This window comes from Melanerpes formicivorus, unplaced genomic scaffold, assembly GCF_026170545.1.
Source record: "Melanerpes formicivorus ecotype bairdi unplaced genomic scaffold, bMelFor1.0.p_v2 SCAF_158, whole genome shotgun sequence".
Lineage (NCBI taxonomy): Eukaryota > Metazoa > Chordata > Aves > Piciformes > Picidae > Melanerpes > Melanerpes formicivorus.
The window spans coordinates 370344-388845 of record NW_027142510.1 but is presented as its reverse complement, the minus strand read 5'-3'; the positions used below and the strand labels follow the sequence as shown (position 1 = coordinate 388845).

The window sequence follows — 18502 nt, the reverse complement described above, 5'->3', positions numbered from 1 at the left end:
GGCAAGGTCCCTGATTGCCTTGGGGCTGCTTCCTCTTGCCCCCAGCCCTCAGCTACCTACAGACACTGCTCAGATCCTCTCTGCCTTCTCTCCTGCCCAGTCCCAGGGCTTCAGAGGAGAGAGCACAGAGCTGGCAGGGCAGGAGGGGACCTCAAGGCTCAGCCAGCCCCAGCCCCCTGCCATGGACAGGGAAGCTCACCCCACAGCAGGTTGCTCACAGCCACCTCCAGCCTGGCTGCAAACACCTCCAGGGCTGAGGCTCCCAGCACCTCCCTGGGCAGCCTGTGCCAGGCTCTCACCACCCTCCTGGGGGATTCTTCCTCACATCCAATCTGGATCTCTCTCCATTTCTGCCCTCCTCAACCCCATCTGATGGAAGTTGAGTCACAAAGGGGAAGAGACACTGGAGGAGCCCTGGGCTGCTCCATGTCCTGGGCAGGACAGCTGCATCCTGCTGGCCACAGGCAGAGCTGTGGCAGCTTGGGAGGATTGCTGTGCAGGGAAGGTTGAGGATCCAAACCCTGACAGATTCCTTCTGTTGCTGTGGAAGGCTGAGGAGCCAACTGCAAGCCTGGAGTACCAAAGGCCCATGGCAGCCCTGACTCTGGGCTCCCCCACAACAGGGCAGGGATGATCTGGGGCTGGTTCCCTTCTTTCCAGCTGGGATTACCTCCTCTGAGGCAGCATCACATTGAAGTGAGGTTTGTGAGCAGCAAACTTCCCCTGCCCCCTCCCCTGCCCCTCTGCTGCAGCAGATCCAAGCTCTCCCTTCCTCACCTCACTGGCAGTCTTGTTGCCCAGCTTCTGGGAGATGGCCTGGAAGGTCTCCAGGTGGGCTCCCTTCTCCTGACAGGTGGTGAGGATGACTCTGTCAGCCTCCCTGCAAGAGCAGCACAAGGAGCTGTGAAAGCAGCTGAGAACAGACCACAGATGTGAGGGGCTGGAAGGGACCTCAGGAGATGCTCAAGTCCAACCCCCTGCCAGAGCAGGAGCACAGAGCCCAGCACAGGGCACACAGGACCCCAGAGGGGGCTGGGAAGGCTCCAGGGAAGGAGACTCCACAACCTCTCTGGCAGCCTGCTCCAGGGCTCTGGCAGCCTCACAGGGCAGAAGTTCTTCCTCCTGCTGAGGTGGAACCTCCTGGGCTGCAGTCTCCATCCACTGCCCCTTGGCCTGTCCCAGGGCACAGTGAGCAGAGCCTGTCCCTGTCCCTTCCAGCCCTCAGCTATCTACAGACCTTTCCCAGCTCCCCTCTCAGCCTTCTCCTCTGCAGACTAACCACCCCCAGGGCTCTCAGCCTCTCCTCCCCAGGCACTGCTGCAGTCCCTTCCTCATCCTCACAGCCCTCCCTTGGACCCCCTCAGCAGATCTCTGTCCCTCCTGAGCTGAGGACTTCAACCCCCAGCAGGAGCCCAGGAGGTTTGTTCCCAGGGTCATAGCCACAGGAGGAGCCCAGCAGGCTGCTTCCTCTGCTGGGGTTAGCATCACTGCTCCCCAAGCACCTCTGGGGCAGAGCTGCATTCAGCTTTAAGGCCTCTCCCAGCCTGAAGCACAGGAAGGGCACTGCCAGGAGCAGAGCTTCTCCCAGGACCCAGCTGGCAGCTGTTGGACCAGGGCAGGAACATCCCAGAGCAGGGGAGAGGAAAGGGGACTCCAGATGGCCACAAAGGATCCTCTGGGAGCTGAAAGCTGAGGGCAGAGGCAGGCTGCAAGCTGCAGCTCAGGCAGCCATACCTGGTCCAGAGGACAACCTTCTCCCCAGTGGAGCTGACTTTGCTGTTCTTGGCACACACAGTGGCCTCTGTGACTCGCTGCTGCTGCTGCTGCTCCTCCTCCTTCTGGCCCAGGGAGGCAGAGCCCCCTCTGAACTGCAGCTGCTCACAGTGCTGCTGCTGCCCCTGGAAGCTCTGGCTTGCATTTGACTGGAGTCTGTCCTCAGGAGGATTCCCAGGGCAGGCTGACTCATCTGTGTCCACAGTGCAGCTAGCAGGGGGCTGGGGGCTGCAGCCCTGTGCTGCTTTTCTGCCCAGGGCCACCCAGCCCTGCTTGGCTGCAGGCTTTCCTTCCAGAGCCAGAGGTGGTTCCTCAGAGTCTTTCACAGCTGATTTTGCAGCAAGCTTCTCTGAGGCCTCAGAGTGAAGCCCTTCAGTCTGACACAAACTCCTTCCAGGAGAGGGTCTGGGTCCTGTCAAACCTTTCACTGCAGCAGGATGAGAGGAGAGCAGCAGGTCCCTGCCCAGCCCAAGGGGGGCAGCTGCATTCCTCTGCTGCTGCTTTAAGCCCTCACTCTCAGCCCCCCCAGGGCAAGAGCAGTCTTTGGTTTCTTGAGGTAGTTTGAGAGTTGCTTTTTGGAGCTGTGTCCCTCTGGGGCCAGTGGCAGAAGGCTGAGTGTCCCCCTCAGGAGTGACAGCAGCAGCCACAGCTGCTTCTTGGGCCTGGGGCTCAGGCAGGGAAGCTGTCTCAGAAGGGGCATCTCTGGTGGAGCCAATCCTGGCTTCCAGGGCAGGTCCTGGAGAGAAAGCCAAAGATTGGCTGTGAGGAGGAGAAGCTGCTGGAAGCTTTGAGAGAGTTCTTGATTCCCACCCCAGGGCAGAAGAGGGGCACTGAGAGCACAGAACAACAAAGCTGCTCCCAAACCACCTGCAGCTCTGCAGGGAGCACAGGCTGAGGGAGCTGGGGGTGTTCAGCTCCAGGCAGACCTCAGAGAGGCCTCCCAGTGCCTGAAGGGAGCTACAAGAAGGCTGCAGAGAGACTGCTCCCAAAGGCCTGCAGGGGCAGGGCCAGGGGCAATGGCTTCAAACCAGAGCAGAGCAGATTGAGAGGGGATGTGAGGAACAAGTTCTGCAGCAGGAGGGCAGTGGAACCCTGGCACAGGCTGCCCAGGGAGGTGCTTGGGGCTCCATCCCTGGAGATATCCAGAGGGGAGAGCAGAGCTGGCAGGGCTGGAAGGGTCCCCAAGGCTCAGCCAGCCCCAGCCCCCTGCCCTGCCCAGGGACTCCTCACCCCACAGCAGGCTGCTCACAGCCACCTCCAGCCTGCCTGCAAACTCCTCCAGCCAGGAGGCTGCCACCAGGCAACCTGTGCCAGCTGTTCAAGTCCCTTCCTCCTCCTCACAGCTCTTCACTGCATCCTCCCCAGCAGGCCTCTGCCTCTCCTCAGCTGGGGAGCCCACACCTGGGCACAGTGTTCCAGGGGTGGCCTCAGCAGGGCAGAGCAGAGGGGGAGGAGAACCTCCCTGGAGCTGCTGGCCACAGTTCCACTGATGCAGCCCAGGAGGCCATTTGCCCTCTGGGCCAGGGAGAGACAAAGGCTGGCAGAGAGCTCAGCAGGCTGCTGCTTGGCTGTGCTGCTGCACAGGGCACAGATACCCCCAAAGGCTGCAGCCCAGAGCTCCTCCTGACCAAAGCAGCCTCACTGGCAGCCCCTTTCACCCCACCTCTGGCCAGCTTCCAGCCCTGCTGCATTGTTGGAGCACCCTGAGTGGATGCAGACAGGGAAAGCTCTGAACCAAAGGAAAGGAAAAAGAGAGAGAAGTTCTCTCTGAGTGGATCTGCAGTGGGCAGTGCCAGAGCTCTGCCCCTGCTGCTCACCAGGCTCTCACATACCTGAAGCCAGGGACTCTGCTCTCCTAGAGCTGCTTTTTGCTCTGCCCTGCACCTCCTCTCCCTCATCTCTGCTCTCCAGGCCTTCCTCTGCAGGTCCTTTGCACATTCCAGGCTCCTTCCCTTCAGGATGAGGACTTGACTCTGGGGGCACAAGGCCTGCACTCAGCTCTGGGGAGTCTTTGTTCTTATAAAGCTTGTTATCACAAACCTGTGGGGAGACACAACCAAAGGATTGACAAATGATCAGAGCTGGGGAATCAATCCAAGCCCAGCCCCCCCTTGGCCTCTTCAGTCCAACCCCAGCCCCTCCTTGGCCTCTTCAGTCCAACCCCAGCCCCCCTTGGCCTCTTCAGTCCAACCCCAGCTCCCCCTTGGCCTCTTCAGTCCAACCCCAGCCCCCCCTTGGCCTCATCAGTCCAGCCCCAGCCCTTCCTTGGCCTCTTCAGTCCAACCCCAGCCCTTCCTTGGCCTCTTCAGTCCAACCCCAGCCCCCCCTTGGCCTCTTCAGTCCAGCCCCAGCCCCCCTCAAGGTTTCTCTTTGGCAGCCTCTTTGCCTTTAGGAAGCTGAGTCCTCTCTGATGGCCAGGAAGAGGCAGAGCTCTTTGCACTCTGTGGCCACACAAACATTTTCCACTAACAGAAGATCATCACAAGGTCACCAGAGTTAACTCTGCTTAGCTCAGCAAGGAGGAGCAGCAGGCAGGGAGCTGGAGGTGAGACAGCAGCAGGCCAAGAGGTGCAGGCAGAGCTCCAGAGAGAGAGCTCTGTGTGGCCAAAATAAAGCTGAGCAGCAAAGCCCAAGGCCTGGAGATCACAACAGGAGGACTCTGGGCAGGCTCACAGATGTGAGGGGCTGGAAGGGACCTCAGGAGGTCCTCAAGTCCAACCCCTGCCAGAGCAGGAGCACAGAGCCCAGCACAGGGCACACAGAACACAGCCAGAGGGGGCTGGGAAGGCTCCAGGGAAGGAGACTCCACAACCTCTCTGGGCAGCCTGCTCCAGGGCTCTGGCAGCCTCACAAGGCAGAAGTTCTTCCTCCTGCTGAGGTGGAACCTCCTGGGCTGCAGTCTCCATCCATTGTCCCTTGGCCTGTCCCAGGGCACAGTGAGCAGAGCCTGTCCCTGTCCCTGTCCCTCCCTTCCTGACCCCCAGCCCTCAGCTATCTACAGACCTTTCTCAGCTCCCCTCTCAGCCTTCACCTCTGCAGACCAACCACCCCCAGGGCTCTCAGCCTCTCCTCCCCAGGCACTGCTGCAGTCCCTTCCTCATCCTCACAGCCCTCCCCTGAACCCCCTCAGCAGATCTCTGTCCCTCCTGACCTGGGGAGCCCAGAGCTGGATGCAGTGCTCCAGGGGAGGTCTCCCTGGGGCAGAGCAGAGGGGGAGGAGAACCTCCCTCGATGGTGCAGCCCAGGGCACACTTCAGGACTCCTCTTGCCCCTCAGCACCCCCAAGGCCTTGGCCTAGGCACCAACCTTGCTGCTGCAGTGGCTGCAGCTCCTCCTCTTGCTTTTCTTCAGCTTGAGGTCACTGCTGCCCTCGTGGCAGGAGCAGGAGCACTCCTTCATCCCCTCCACCCACTCTGCCTCCTGGAGAGAGGCAAACTCCAGCTGGCACCGAGCAGGGCCCACAGGGAGGGCAGGCAGGGGAAGGGGAACCCCAGAGGGAGGCAGGAAGGGCTGAGGGGCACTCAGCAGACACCCAGGGGGAGCTGAAGGCACTGCTAGCACAGCACAGCACACTGGAAGCCTTTCAAGCCTCTTCCTTCAGCTCCTTCTAGGCTCTCCTCATGTCTCACCCCCACCAGCAGGCAGCTGGAGCAGTGAGGTGCTGCAGCCTCACCTTCTCATTGCTCTGCCCTCCCATCTCTTTCCTCTTCTTATTCTTGGAGGCTGCAGGCATCTTGGGTGGTTCCTCCTCCTCCTCCACATCTGGCAGAGAGACCTCCTCAAAGCCATCAAACTGCAAGAGGAGAAGCACAGCCCAGCTGCTGTCAGCAGCACAAACTCCCTTTGCCCCCCCAGGAGCTCCTGGGTCCTGAGCTCAGCTGCAGGCTGGAGCAGTTTGCTTCACCCCACCAGCAGCTCCTCCTCTTCCTCCTCCTCCCCACTCCACCACCACCTCCTGCCCCCTGCTGCTTCCCTCTCTGGGTCCTCCAAGCTCAGTCCCCAGCAGATTCTCTGCCTCCCTCTCCCCTGCCAGCCTGCTGCACCTCATACTCCTTCTCCTCTGTCCAGTTGATCTCCTCAAAGTCCCCCAGGCGGCTGGCTGAGGGCCTCAGGTGGTCGAAGAAGATGGAGAACTCATCCTGCAGGTGGTCATGGCCCTTCAGCAGCTGCCACATCTGGGTCTTCAGCTGAGAGGGAGGAACACCAGGCAGAGGAGCTGAGCTCCAGGCCATGCAGGACTGCTCAGACCCAAGGGGAAGGGCAAAGCTCCTCAGGCCTGCAGCAGGCCAGGTCCCTGCTCGCCCTGGGGCTGCTTCAGGACCATTCTGAGCTCATCCCACAGGCAGCTGCCCAGTGAGCCCAGGACTGTCCCTCCACAGCTCCAGGAGGACTCTGGAGGAGGCACTTCAGCTAAAATTTCACCCTCCAGGTGCTAAAAGGAAGGTGGAGGAAGGGGAGGAGAGACAGAGCTCAGTTCATCGGGAAGCCTCTTGGAGAGGCAGCTTCAGGTCCCTGCTGGGCTCCAGGAGCAGCACCTGGGAGCAGCCCAGCTGGGGAGGGACTTTGTGTGGAGTCTGGGGGGGATGGGGAAAATCTAGAGGGGGGGAGATCCAGACTGGCTGTGAGGAAGAAGCTCCTCCCAGGGAGGGTGGTGAGAGCCTGGCCCAGGCTGCCCAGGGAGGGGGTGGCAGCCTCAGCCCTGGAGGTGCTTGCAGCCAGGCTGTGGTGTGAGAGGTCCCTGCCCTCAGGGGGGCTGAGGGGAAGGAGGGGCCTGGAGGGCTGCTCACCTCTGCAATCTCCTGGGGCAGGCAGTCTGCACAGCTCTGCAGCACCTTGATGATCCTCTGGTGGTGAGCAGGGTTCTCGGCGAAGCAGATCTCCAGCTGCCGCAGGAACTTGCGGCTGCGCTCGAAGGCCTGCTGCTCCTCAAACTGCCGCGGGGGGAGGGTCAGCCCTGCCTCCCCTCCCCTCCCAGCACACCCCCAAGCACCCCCAACAGCCTCAGACCACCCCTGCACCCCTGCCTGCCTCGCTCTTTGGACTGACAGCCACTGCAGGACCCGAAGAGGGAAGGCAGAGAACCAAAGCTCTGCAGGAGCAGCACTGAGTGACCTCCAGCCTGGCAGCAGCCACAGCCAGCAGGGCAGAAAGGATGCAGCAGCTGCCCAGCAGGGCAGAAAGGATGCAGCAGCTGCCCAGCAGGGCAGAAAGGATGCAGCAGCTGCCCAGCAGGGCAGAAAGGATGCAGCAGCTGCCCAGCAGGGCCTGAGCAGGGCTGGGCTCTGGGGAGGCCACAGCTGCAACCCTGGGGTCAGTGTAGCCAGGAGCAGGGCAGGGGTTGTGCCCCTGGGCTGGGCACTGCCGAGGCCACAGCTGCAGGCCTGGGGTCAGGGTTGGGCTCCTCACTGCCAGGAGGACTTTGAGGGCTGCAGCAGGGCCAGGGAAGGGCAACAGAGCTGGGGAAGGGTCTGGAGAGGAGCAGCTGAGGGAGCTGGGGGTGGTGAGGCTGGAGAGGAGGAGGCTGAAGGAGAGCTCCTTGCTCTCTGCAGCTCCCTGAGAGGAGGCTGCAGCCAGGGGGGGTTGGGCTCTGCTCCCTAGTCCCAGGTGATAGGAGAGGAAATAGCCTGAAACTGCCCCAGGAGAGGCTCAGCTTAGCCATGAGCAACAACTTCTCTCCTGTAAGAGTGGTCAGGGACTGGCAGAGGCTGCCCAGACCTGGTCCCCATCCCTGGAGGAGCTCCAGAACCCTGTGGCCACGGCCCCTGGGGCCAGGGTTTGGTGGCCATGGTGGGGCTGGGCTGCTGGTTGGACTCACTGCTAACCTGAGGTCTGTTCCAACCCAAACAGTTCCAGGGTTCCTCAGCTCCCCCACTCCCAGCTCTCTGCCTTCCTCACTGGGGGAGGATCCCTTCCTCCCCCCCTGCAGGCTCACACTGCCTGCACCATCCCTGCTGCCCCTCTCCTACTCACCAGGCCACACTCCAGAGCCTGCTCTGGCAGAAGGAAGGCAGCAAAGTCTGTGAGCAGCTGGGGCCAGTCCTGCAGCAGGCTCTGCAGGGTAGAGTAGAGGTCCACAGCTGTCCTCCTGTCCCTGCTGACCTGGAACTCGTAGATGACTCGGAGGAAGTCTTCGTACTTGCCGGGGATGTGCTGCAGGGCCTCCCGCACCTGCCCGGAGCAAGCCCCAGCAGGGAGCTCTGAGTGCAGCCTGCCCCTGCCCCCCACAGCCCACCCCTGCCCCCACCCCCTGCCCCCACCCCCTGCCCCCACCCCCTGCCCCGACGATGAGCTGCAGCTGCTCACAGGAGGAGGGAAGCAGGCCCCAGGTCCCTGCTGGCACAGGGGGGCACAGGACCCCCTGGAGGCTCCCCCCCGGCCCAGGGCACTCTGTGGCTCCTGAAGTGCTGCAGGCAGCTGCCAGCCACTCACACAGGAGGGGGCAAAAGCAGAGCTCAGGGGCAGGCACAGACAGCTGGGGCAGCACAGGGGGCAAGGCCATCCCAGGGGAGGTTCTCCTCCTCCTCCTCCCCCTCTGCCCCACTGAGACCACAGCTGCAGCACTGTGCCCAGCTCTGGGCTCCCCAGTTCAAGAGGGACAGAGGTACACTGCAGAGAGCCTCTGAGAGGGATGCTGAAGGCATTGGGACATCTGCCTGAGGAGGAAAGGCTGAGCCCTGGGGGTGCTGAGCCTGCAGAGGGGCTCTGATCAGTGTCTGCAGGTACCTGGGGGTGGGGGCAGCAAGCAGGGGCCAGGCTCTGTTCCAGGGCTGGCCTGGGGCAGGGTGAAGGGCAGTGGACACCAACTGCAACCCAGGAGGCTCCACCTCAGCATGAGGAGAAACTTCTTACTGGGAGGCTGCTGGAGGCCTGGAGCAGGCTGCCCAGAGGGGTTGTGGAGCCTCCCTCAAGCCCCCTCTGGATGTGCTCCTGTGTGCCCTGCCCTGGGTGATGCTGCTCTGGCAGGGGGCTTGGACCCCCTGCAGGTCCCTGCCAACCCAAACCATTCCCTGACCCCAGCTGGCAGTGAGGGCTCTGGCAGGAGCTGTGTTAGCCTCCAGGTGATGGTGCTGTGCCTGGGCTGCAGCCTGGCCTGGCTCACCCTGCTCAGGTAGGCTTGGGCAAATGCCAGATCCTTCTGCTCCCTCAGGGGATCTCTCTCCAGGATGTCTTCATCATACAGCAGCAGCAGCTTGGAGGTATCCTTGCTAGCACGAGCTCTGCCCCTCTTGTTCCTGGTTCTGAGAGACCTCCTGCTCTTCCCAGGGGCTTTCAGGTTCTCTCCTGTGAGGAAGCACAAAGCTGCCACAGGGACCCCTGGGCTGGGGGCTGGCAGGAGCCTGCTCTGCTGCAGCAGTGTGGGGAGAGCCTGGCACAGCTCACCCAGGGAGGGGGTGGAAGCCTCAGCCCTGGAGGGTTTTAAGGCCAGGCTGGAGGTGGCTCTGAGCAGCCTGAGCTGCTGCCCATGGCAGGGGGTTGGGGCTGGCTGGTCCTTGGGGCCCCTTCCCACCCTGGCAGTTCTGTGACCCCTGAGCTGTGTGGATGTGGCCTGTGCAGCTCACAGAGCTGTCAGCTCCAAGCCCCTGCCATGGGCAGGAACTCCTCACCCCCACCCAGGCTGCCCAGAGCCACATCCAGCCTGGCCTTGAGACCTTCCAGACAGTGAAGGGGAGGCTGGGGAGGGCCCTGGGCAGCCTGATCCAGGTGAGGATGCTGAGTGCAGAGGGGGCTGGGCTGGCTGAGCCTTGGAGCTCCCTTCCAGCCCAGGCCATGCTGTGGTGCTGTGGCTCAGACACTCCTTCCCCCCTGCTCTGCTGCAGCCATCAGCTGCTGCCCCCTGCCCACTCCCCTCACCTGCTGGCACCCTGTGGGCTTCCACCTGTGGGGTGGCCTTTGCCAGTGTGGAGGCAGATTTGGGCTCCTCTGAGACATCCCCACAGGTTTCATCATCCTTCTGCAAACTCTCTATCCCTTCCCCTTCCTCCTCCTCCTCTTCCTCAGGCTCAGAGTTCTCCTCCTGGGAATTCTCTTCTTCAGAATCCCCTTCCTGGCTCAACCTTCTCTCTGTGGCAAGCCAGGTCAGCTTCTCCATGGTCTCCTGCAAGAGCAACAGCACCATCAGGGCCTGGCTGCCTCCCTCCTCCCCAGTCAGTGCATCCTCACCCTGGCACCTGACCCCCAGACCCACCCTGCAGGATTTGGCAGCCACCAGCACTGCCTCCTTCTGCCTCCCTCCCAGAGCTTCCTTTCAGCAGCTGCTCCTTGTGACAGCCCTGAGCTGGGACCCCAGACTGGGCTGGCTTGGAAGGGAGCTTCCAGCTCCTCCAGCTCCAGCCCCCTGCCATGGGCAGGGACTCCTCCCACCAGCCCAGGCTGCTCAAGGCCTCATCCAGCCTGGCCCTGAGCACCTACAACCTCCCTGGGCAACCTGTTCCCCACCCTCCCTCTTCCCCATCTCCAATCTTGGGACCACCTTGGCTCTTGGAGGCTTGCTGGCTCCCTGTTTGCAGGAGAAGCCTTCAGCCTGGACCCAAACCCTGCTCAGGAGGCTGTGGTGCCCAGTGCTCAGCTCACCACCAGGCTGTGAGACAGCCAAGAACCCAACTGGCTTCCAGCTGGGTGCTGTGCCCTGAGCCCAGCAGGCTCCAGGACACAGGTTTGTCACCAGGGAGCTTCCCCAGGGTTTTACCTGCAGCTCTGGCACTGAGAGAATGGATTCCTCAGAGGCTGAGGACATCTCCTCATCCTCATCCTGTGTGAGATCATCAAAGTCATCTTCTTCCTCTTCTTCCTGGCCTTCTTTCTCTCCTCCAGCCTCAGGGCCAGCTGGGGTCCCCACAGATTTGCCATCTGTGCTGGATGAATCCTCAGGTCTCCCTGCTGGGCTGCTAAAGTCTGCCTCAGGCTCTGCTGCACCAGGAAGGTTCTTTGGAGACTCAGTGCTTGCCTGTGGCCCAGCAGCCACATCTGCAGCCAGCTGCTGCTCAGCACCAGGAGATGACCTCGAGGCTCCTTCCTGTTCTCCTCCCTTCTGCTCACCCCCAGGGTGCTGCTCCTTCTTCATGTCCTTCACCTCACCTGGACAGGAGCATGCAGCTTCCATGCTCAGCTCCTGCCCAAGGTCCAGCATGAACTCCTCCTTCACCTCAGCACATGAAAGCTCTCTCTTCTGCCCTGGATTTGCCTCCTTGCCAGCATCTTTGGACTCCTCAGGCTCAGCTTTCACTGCCTCCTCTGCATCTTCCAGACCAGGCAGGAGGTTCACTGCCAGAGGCTCTGGAGTGGTCTCTTCTCCTTCCACCACTGCCCAGCTGCAGCAGTCACCCTTACTGCCCTTCTCCTGGCTGCCACTGCTTGCAGGGGCAGGATTTGCAGCACTCTCCTCCTTGGGGGACACAGCAGAGCAGGACACAAACAGCTCTGGAGCTTCGGCCTTGGGCTCCACCGTGGGGTAGCTGCTTCTGCTGCTGCCAGCAGGGCAGGAGGGAGCCAGAGTCAGCTGCTCTTCGTTTTCACCAGCAGAGGATGCTGAGAGACCTACAGGGTTAGGGGAGACTATCAGGGAGGGAAGGGAAGAGGTGACCAGGGGCGGATTCAGGGGGCAGGGGAAGGTGGAAGGGTTGACCAGCAGGGTCGTAACCGGAATCGCCTGAGGGCCTCGCCCCACTGCTGCCCCCAGGGGCTGGATCACGTTGCAGCCATTGCCTATGTTAAGCACCTTCACCGTGGTGGCAGGCACCGTGAGGATGACAGGGGAGGGCTGGATCAGGGCTGAAGTCTTCACGGCTGGGGCAGGCTTTGTGCCCTTCCTCCTCTGGTACCCCTTGCGGCCGGAGGCTCTGCGCGCCCGGGCCCCGGCCAGCGCCGGCACCAGCAGCTTGGGCTGCAGAGGGACAGGGCTGGAGGAGAGCAGAGCTGCTGGCACAGCAGCTGGGAAGCTTTGTCTGGAGTCTGAGTGGGAAGTGGAGAGCACATTCTGGAGCTCCAGGCCGTCCCCACCTCCCACCACGGCCGGGAGGCTGAGGGGCTGCGCTGCCGGCAGGCCTGGCACGGCTGGAGCCGGCTGGATGAGCCGAGGCAGCTGCAGCATCACCTTGCTGGGAGCAGCCTCTGCCTGGGCCAGCTTCACAGCCTTCTGCACGCTGAGGGGGCTGGGACTGGGCTGCAGACACGGGCTTGGGCGAATGAGGAGAGGCTTCAGAGCTGAGGATCTCTGCCTCCTCCAGGCCTTCCTGGAGAACCTGTTGGCCAGGGGCTTCAGGGTCAGCACCAGGCCCTTGGGCACCAGCAGGGGATACTTCTTGTCATAGTCTGCCTCTGAAGTGTCCTTCCCTGCCCCCAGAGGGGCAGATTCTGCAGCAGCTGAACTTGGCAGCTCCCTGGCATCTTCTGCTAGCTGCTTCAGCTCCCCTTGGATGGAGGGCAAGCTTGCCTAGAGGGAAGAGCAGCTCATCAGCCCAGCCCCGGGCTGCTCCTGCACCAGCACCTTCCAACAGCAGGCAGCTGACACCAGCCTGCTGCTGCTGCAAGGAGAGCACAGCACGTGGAGACAGCTGCCCACCCCCCCAGAACAGCAGCACAACCCCCCTCAAACAACCCCCAAACCAAACCACAGTGCAGGTGGAGACAGCCTTCAAACCCCCAACCCCTCAGACTCCCTTCCCCTTGGCAGGGGAAGGTTAAGGGAGGACACCACAGGGCTGTGGGTGAAGGCTAATGGCTGAGACCCAGCAGGAAAGATGCCAACAGCACAGGAGAGGCTCAGCCCCTGGTGATCAATAGATTAACAAAGCCTTAGGAAAGGAATCCTCCTCAGCCTGAGTCTCTGGAAAGGAACCCAAGCAGCAGAAGCAGGCAGGGGAGGACCAGGAGAACCTCACCCATGCAGCTGGGCAGAGAGGAGCACCAGGAGCAGAGCTGCTGAGTGCTCCTGGTCACAGGAGCAGAGCATTAGAGGCTGGAAGGGAGCTGCAGGGAGCAGAGGCCAACCCCCTGCCAAAGCAGGAACCCCTGGGGGGGTCTGGCTGCACTTCCCAGCTAGCCTCAAGACAACACTGCTGCCTGCAGAGCTGCTGCCCAGCCAACCTCCCTCTGGACCTGGAAAGCCAAAACCAAGCCCCAGAAGTACCAAGCAAACAGAGACCTCCCACAGGAGATCAAGCAAGCAGCAGCAGGAGCTGGCTGCAGGGGAGGGAGATCTGCTGGCTGCAGGGGAGGGAGCTCTGCTGGCTGCAGGGGAGCAGCAGTTACCTTCAGCCAGAAGGGCAGGCGGTGCTCCTCTCTCTCCACAGGTGGCTTCCACTCATGGGGTTGGATCTCCTCACAGCACTGGGACAGAATGGGCAACTGCTTTGTCTTTTTGTAGTACTGAGAGAGAAGGGAAGGCAAAGCTGTGCTCAGATCCCCTGCCCAGCAACTGCTGGGATCATGGAATCAAAGAATGGGTTGGGCTGGAAGGGACTGCAGAGATCATCCAGTGCCAGACCCCTGCCCCCAGCCCAGGCTGCTCAGGGCCTCACCCAGCCTGGCCTTGAGCCCCTCCAGGGAGGAGGCAGCCACAGCCTCCCTGGGCAGCCTGTGCCAGGCTCTCCCCAGCCTCACTGCCAAGATTTTCTTCCTCATCTCCATCTTCCCTCCTCCAGCTTCAGTCCATCCCCCCTCACTCTGTCACTGCAAGCCCTTGTCAAAAGTCCCTCCCCAGCTCTCCTGCAGCCCCTTCAGGCCACCTCCAGCCCAACACCCACAGGCCCAGGCCAGGCAGAGGCCCAGGCCAGGCAGAGGCCCAGGCCAGGCTGAGGCCCTCCTGGCTCCTGACCACTTTCCTCTAAGCTCATTTTCCCTCAAGGAAATGCCAGCAGCTACCCAGGAAGGATCCTTGGCCCAAGGCTGGCATCTCCCCTGGTGAAAGCCAGGCCAGGGGCAGAGAGGCAGCTGGGAGGCCAAGCCCTGCCCCTCTCACCCTGATGATGTTGTCAGGGGCTCTGTTCATGTTGAGGTTCTTGATGCGCACGGTCAGCTGGTGGGCAGTCTTGGTGGGCAGCAGGTATTTGCTGATCAGAGGCTTGGGGAACTCTGTCCCCTCAAAGTGTTTCAAACCTAAAGCCAGCAAACTGAGAAGGGAACACAACAATGAGAGCACAGAATGGTTTGGGCTGGAAGGGACCTCCAGAGATCATCATCAGGTGCAAGCCCCCAGCCCAGGGTGGGAGGAGAAGGGAAGGGCTGGAGGGGACCCCAAGGCTCAGCCAGCCCCAGCCCCTGCCCTGCCCAGGGACTCCTCACCCCACAGCAGGCTGCTCACAGCCACCTCCAGCCTGCCTGCAAACTCCTCCAGCCAGGAGGCTGCCACCAGGCAACCTGTGCCAGCTGTTCAAGTCCCTTCCTCCTCCTCACAGCTCTTCACTGCATCCTCCCCAGCAGGCCTCTGCCTCTCCTCAGCTGGGGAGCCCACACCTGGGCACAGTGTTCCAGGGGTGGCCTCAGCAGGGCAGAGCAGAGGGGGAGGAGAACCTCCCTGGAGCTGCTGGCCACAGTTCCACTGATGCAGCCCAGGAGGCCATTTGCCCTCTGGGCCAGGGAGAGACAAAGGCTGGCAGAGAGCTCAGCAGGCTGCTGCTTGGCTGTGCTGCTGCACAGGGCACAGATACCCCCCAAAGGCTGCAGCCCAGAGCTCCTCCTGACCAAAGCAGCCTCACTTGCAGCCCCTTTCACCCCACCTCTGGCCAGCTTCCAGCCCCCTGCAGCCCTTTCCCCTCCCCCCCAGCACCTACTTGTCCTCTGCCTTGGTGAAGATGATCTTGTCCCGGGGAGGGTTTGCTTTCAAGGAGCACACTGGCAGCAGCTCTGGGTACATGAAGACTCTCCTGGTTGCCAGGATCCAGGCCACTTGCTTTGGCAAGCATGGGAACTCGTTGGCTGCAGGAAGGATTCACAGGTAAGGCCAGAGGAGATGCAGGCAAAGCCTGATGTGCACAGCTGGATGCCTGAGAGCTTCTCCTTCCCCTGCAAAATGGGAGAGGCTCTCTCCCTGCTTTCCAGACCCAGCCTAGCTCCTCTCTTTTGTGCCCTCCAGCTCATGTCAGCAAAACTCCTTTCCCTCCCCTCCTCATCTTTTCTTTTGCTCTACCATGAAAGCCACCTGCAAAAGGCTCAGCTGCTTTCAAGCTCACTCTCCAGAGGCAGCAGACAAAGCCTAAACCAAAGATGTGAAACCAACTGCTGGGAAATGGTTTTCCTCCCTCATGGAAACACTGCAGTGAAGAGAAGGATTTCCTTGGTGAGTGCTACCTAACACCTCTGGGGCATGAGTTCCAGTGTCACAGCTGCCTGATGGAGCTCTGCAGCCCAAAGCAGCAGCAGCAGAGGGACAGAGGGCAGGGTTATGAAATCAAACAGGGAAGAGCTCACTCATGGAACTGTCCCAGACTGGCTGGGGGTGGAAGGGACCTTCAAGATCATCCAGCTGCAACCCCCTGCCACAGGCAGGGACCCCTCCCACCAGCCCAGGCTGCTCAGGGCCTCATCCAGCCTGGCCTTCAGCACCTCCAGGCAGGAGGCAGCCACAGCCTCCCTGGGCAGCCTGTGCCAGGCGCTCCCCAGCCTCACTCTAAAGAATCTCTTCCTCACCTCCACTCTCAACCTCCCCTCCCCCAGCTCAGAACCACTGTCCCTCATTCTGGCACTCCAGGCTCTTCTCAGAAGTCCCTCCCCAGCTCTCCTGCAGCAGAGCAGTGCAGGGCAGCTCCCTGCAGCCAGGACCAGAGCTGTGCAGGGCAGCTCCCTGAAGCCAGGACCAAAGCTGGGCAGGGCAGCTCCCTGCAGCCAGAACCAGAGCAGTGCAGGGCAGCTCCCTGCAGCCAGAACCAGAGCAGTGCAGGGCAGCTCCCTGCAGCCAGAACCAGAGCAGTGCAGGGCAGCTCCCTGCTCCCTGCAGCCAGGACCAGAGCAGTGCAGGGCAGCTCCCTGAAGCCAGGACCAGAGCTGGGCAGGGCAGCTCCCAGCAGCCTGCAGCCAGGACCAGAGCTGGGCAGGGCAGCTCCCTGCTCCCTGCAGCCAGGCCCAGAGCTGTGCAGGGCAGCTCCCTGCTCCCTGCAGCCAGGCCCAGAGCTGTGCAGGGCAGCTCCCTGCTCCCTGCAGCCAGGACCAGAGCAGCACAGGGCAGCTCCCTGCAGCCAGGACCAGAGCAGCACAGGGCAGCCCCCAGCAGCAGCCCAGAGCAGAGCAGCACAGGGCAGCTCCCAGCAGCAGAGCAGCACAGGGCAGCTCCCTGCAGCCAGGACCAGAGCAGAGCAGCACAGGGCAGCTCCCAGCAGCCCAGAGCAGAGCAGCACAGGGCAGCTCCCAGCAGCAGAGCAGCACAGGGCAGCCCCCTGCAGCAGCCCAAAGCAGAGCAGCACAGGGCAGCTCCCTGCAGCAGAGCAGTGCAGAGCAGCACAGGGCAGCTCCCTGCAGCAGAGCAGTGCAGAGCAGCACAGGGCAGCTCCCAGCAGCAGAGCAGCACAGGGCAGCTCCCAGCAGCAGAGCAGCACAGGGCAGCCCCCAGCAGCAGAGCAGCACAGGGCAGCCCCCAGCAGCAGAGCAGCACAGGGCAGCCCCCAGCAGCAGAGCAGCACAGGGCAGCCCCCAGCAGCAGAGCAGCACAGGGCAGCTCCCAGCAGCAGAGCAGCACAGGGCAGCTCCCTGCAGCCCAGAGCAGAGCAGCACAGGGCAGCTCCCAGCAGCAGAGCAGCACAGGGCAGCCCCCAGCAGCAGCCCAGAGCAGAGCAGCACAGGGCAGCTCCCAGCAGCCAGGACCAGAGCAGCACAGGGCAGCTCCCTGCAGCCAGGACCAGAGCAGCACAGGGCAGCTCCCTGCAGCCAGGACCAGAGCAGAGCAGCACAGGGCAGCTCCCAGCAGCAGAGCAGCACAGGGCAGCTCCCAGCAGCAGAGCAGCACAGGGCAGCTCCCTGCAGCAGAGCAGCACAGGGCAGCTCCCAGCAGCAGAGCAGCACAGGGCAGCTCCCAGCAGCAGAGCAGCACAGGGCAGCTCCCAGCAGCAGAGCAGCACAGGGCAGCTCCCTGCAGCAGAGCAGTGCAGAGCAGCACAGGGCAGCTCCCAGCAGCCAGGACCAGAGCAGAGCAGCACAGGGCAGCTCCCAGCAGCAGAGCAGCACAGGGCAGCTCCCAGCAGCAGAGCAGCACAGGGCAGCTCCCTGCAGCAGAGCAGTGCAGAGCAGCACAGGGCAGCTCCCTGCAGCCAGGACCAGAGCAGCACAGGGCAGCTCCCTGCAGCAGAGCAGTGCAGAGCAGCACAGGGCAGCTCCCTGCAGCCAGGACCAGAGCAGCACAGGGCAGCTCCCTGCAGCAGAGCAGTGCAGAGCAGCACAGGGCAGCTCCCTGCAGCCAGGACCAGAGCAGAGCAGCACAGGGCAGCTCCCAGCAGCAGAGCAGCACAGGGCAGCTCCCCGCTGCAGCGCCCCCCGGCACAGCCAGCCTGCAGCCCGCAGCCCGCGGGGTGCTCACCGCTCTTCTTCGCAGCCTTGCGTGGGCTCCACTCCACCTGCACCTGGCCATGGAAGTCCTCCACGAGCTGCAAAGCCTCCTTCAGGTTGCAGGGCTGGAACATGGTCTGGAACCTGGGGCTGAAGGTCTGGCGGAGCAGCGTGGAGCTGCGCGCGAAGCTCCCCAGCTCGCTCTGCCAAGGCAACGCAGCGCTGGCAGAGCCGGCAGGGACCCCAGGGCTCAGCCAGCTCCCACCCCCTGCCCAGGGACACCTCACCCCACAGCAGGCTGCCCACAGCCACCTCCAGCCTGGCCTCAAAACCTTCCAGGCATGAGGCTTCCACACCTGCCTGGGCAGCCTGTGCCAGGCTCTCACCGCCCTGCTGGGGAAGAGCTTCTGCCTCACATCCAATCTGAGCCTGCTCTGGTTTGAAGCCACTGCCCCAGGGCCTCTCACTGCAGGCCTTTGGGAACAGTCTTCTCATAGCCCCCTTCAGGTACTGGAAGGCCTCTATGAGGTCTCCCTGGAGCCTTCTCTTCTCCCTGCTGACCACCCCCAGCTCCCTCAGGCTGTGCTCACAGCAGAGCTGCTCCAACCCCCTGACCATTTCTGTGGCCCTCCTCTGGACTGCTCCCTCAGCTCCATCTCCTTCCTGTGTTGAGGGCTCCAGACCTGGCTGCAGCACTCCAGGTGAGGTCTGCCCAGCGCAGAGCAAAGTGGCAGAGTTCACTCTGGACCTGCTGGCAGCCCTGCTTTGGATGCAGCCCAGGCTGTGATGTGCCTGCTGGGCTGCTCATCTCCAGTGACCAGCAATGGTCACTGCCCAGGCAGCTCTGGCTGCAGCCATGTCCTTACCAAGAACATCCTGGTAGTGCTGGCCTCTGAACTTAGGGCAGGGTTGGAACTTGCAAGAAGGTGGACTTGAGTCAGAAGCTGAACATGCTTGAAGAACACAAACAGACAAATGTTAGCAGAGCCTCAGGAACCAGAGAGCTGTCAGGGCTGGAAGGGACCCCAAGGCTCAGCCAGTTCCTGCCCCCTCCTCACATTGGATCAGGTTGCTCACAGCCACCTCCAGCCTGGCCTTAAAACCCTCCAGGGCTGAGGCTTCCACCACCTCCCTGGGCAGCCTGTGCCAGGCTCTCACCACCCTCATGGGGAAGAGCTTCTTCCTGACATCCAGTCTGAATCTCCCCTCCTCTAGCTTGGATCCATTCCCCCTTGGATCCATCCCCCCCAGTCCTGTCACT

At 62.3% G+C, this 18502-nt stretch overlaps 1 protein-coding gene across 1 annotated transcript in view; it reads right to left on the bottom strand.

The window, feature by feature from the left end:
- GON4L (gon-4 like) overlaps window positions 1-18502 on the bottom strand; it is a 29183-nt gene that overhangs the window by 1027 nt on the left and 9654 nt on the right. The window contains exons 14-29 of the mRNA XM_068168860.1: window positions 18108-18194; window positions 17273-17444; window positions 14541-14685; window positions 13730-13880; window positions 13021-13137; window positions 10460-12202; window positions 9625-9868; window positions 8873-9054; window positions 7744-7941; window positions 6561-6704; window positions 5817-5960; window positions 5447-5566; window positions 5080-5193; window positions 3606-3813; window positions 1735-2509; window positions 778-880 (exon numbers count right to left, since the gene is read on the bottom strand). Of these exons, the coding sequence (XP_068024961.1) occupies window positions 778-880; window positions 1735-2509; window positions 3606-3813; window positions 5080-5193; window positions 5447-5566; window positions 5817-5960; window positions 6561-6704; window positions 7744-7941; window positions 8873-9054; window positions 9625-9868; window positions 10460-12202; window positions 13021-13137; window positions 13730-13880; window positions 14541-14685; window positions 17273-17444; window positions 18108-18194 (4647 nt within the window). The remainder of the gene's footprint in view (window positions 1-777; window positions 881-1734; window positions 2510-3605; window positions 3814-5079; window positions 5194-5446; window positions 5567-5816; window positions 5961-6560; window positions 6705-7743; window positions 7942-8872; window positions 9055-9624; window positions 9869-10459; window positions 12203-13020; window positions 13138-13729; window positions 13881-14540; window positions 14686-17272; window positions 17445-18107; window positions 18195-18502) is intronic.